Here is a 1,470-nt window from a genome sequence, read left to right on the forward strand (position 1 = left end):
GTTTTTGGTTGTTAAAAACACGTGAGTGGTGGGGGGTGGTGGTGGGGGAGAGGTAAGTGAAGGTTGTGGAGTCAGGTCGTTATAACATGTTCAAATAACAAAGACAAAGTCGTACGAAAAAAAAATAAAGATGTTACCCCAATCAACATTGCCAGATACAAATAAAGCGTACATTACGGGACAATGTAAAAGTTACAGTTGTCTGGTGATGTCCTTAGAAGAACAAATTATTTGACTCTGACAATTCATTAAGACATAATTGATTTTTATTAGAAAAAAGTATATCGAACTCATACAAATATAATATTATTGCACCATGGACAAATAAGACACACAGTTATTGTGACAAAATAACATAATATTAGTTGACGTTGGTGGGATAGCTGGCCATGGTAGCAATACCGCACTGGTTGTCCTTGTTCCTGCTCATCAGAATGTAACCGTCCATGCCCCATGAAGTGTTCCAGCTGAAGACCAAAACGTTTTTTAGAACTGTAAAATTCGTAGCCTGGCTAGAACAGTGACACATGTGTATTAAATTTGTGTAAGTGCAGCGATACTGAGGAACTAACAATGAGGCCAAGGGAAACATTTCTAAGGTATAAATAAATAGGAAGTGTGGGGAGTGGCGAGTCTGATACATCATTGAAACATTTTAATTATGCGGTCTTTCTCTATCATTAGTCTCAATATTTTAGTTTACGCTCAGACTGCATTTATATCTTTGAACAGGATGTGGAGGACAAGGGATATCTCACTACGAACAAAACAGAGGATTTCCAACTCAAATGTGAAGTCAGTCTTGTTGTATGGATGTGAGACATGGAACACATCTCAAAAGTGCATAAAGAGGATCCAGGTTTTCCTGAACAATGGCTGAGGAAGCTACTGAGGATCAGATAGACCGACAGGATAAACAACGAGGAAGTTTTAAGAAGAATGATACAGGGCCCAGTCAGAGATGAAATGGGAAGAAGGCGTTGGCAACGGATTGGACAAGTCAAGCAGCTGCATAACAAGGAAAGTCTTAGATGGGAGCCCACAGGGTAAAAGATCAAGAGGAAGACCACATGGACCTGGAAAAGAGTAACGGAAATCGATGTACAGAAAAGTGGGGAGACAGTCAAGACATGGAATGACCTCAAGCAACTAGCCCAGGATAGGTAAAGGTAGAAAGTGTTTGTTGGTGGCCTACATCCTGATCCAGTGTGAGAAAGGCAATGATGATGATGTTCACGCTAAAACATTAGTTACAATATAATGCAAATAAAGTATTTTTGCTTTCGCCACAAGTCATTTTGCATGGCCAGCCATATAATAATATATATACATACATATATATATACATATATATATACACTCGAAAAAACATAGTCACGCGCGCGCACGCGTGCGCGCACTTCCGGGCACCCTTTTCCTGATTCTTCTCAAAATAACCATCCTTCTGCTTCGGCATAATAATATTATGTA

The 1,470-nt window shown here is 39.5% G+C and overlaps 1 protein-coding gene across 1 annotated transcript in view; it reads right to left on the minus strand.

Moving 5' to 3' along the window:
* Window positions 1-248: 248 nt before the first annotated feature.
* LOC101845844 (cathepsin L1) overlaps window positions 249-1,470 on the minus strand; it is a gene marked incomplete in the record, with an annotated part of 6,860 nt that continues 5,638 nt past the window's right edge. Inside the window, 1 exon segment of the mRNA XM_013081520.1 lies at window positions 249-467. Within this exon segment, the coding sequence (XP_012936974.1) occupies window positions 362-467 (106 nt within the window).

The sequence above is a fragment of the Aplysia californica genome, unplaced genomic scaffold, assembly GCF_000002075.1.
Source record: "Aplysia californica isolate F4 #8 unplaced genomic scaffold, AplCal3.0 scaffold00134, whole genome shotgun sequence".
In the NCBI taxonomy this organism is placed as follows: domain Eukaryota; kingdom Metazoa; phylum Mollusca; class Gastropoda; order Aplysiida; family Aplysiidae; genus Aplysia; species Aplysia californica.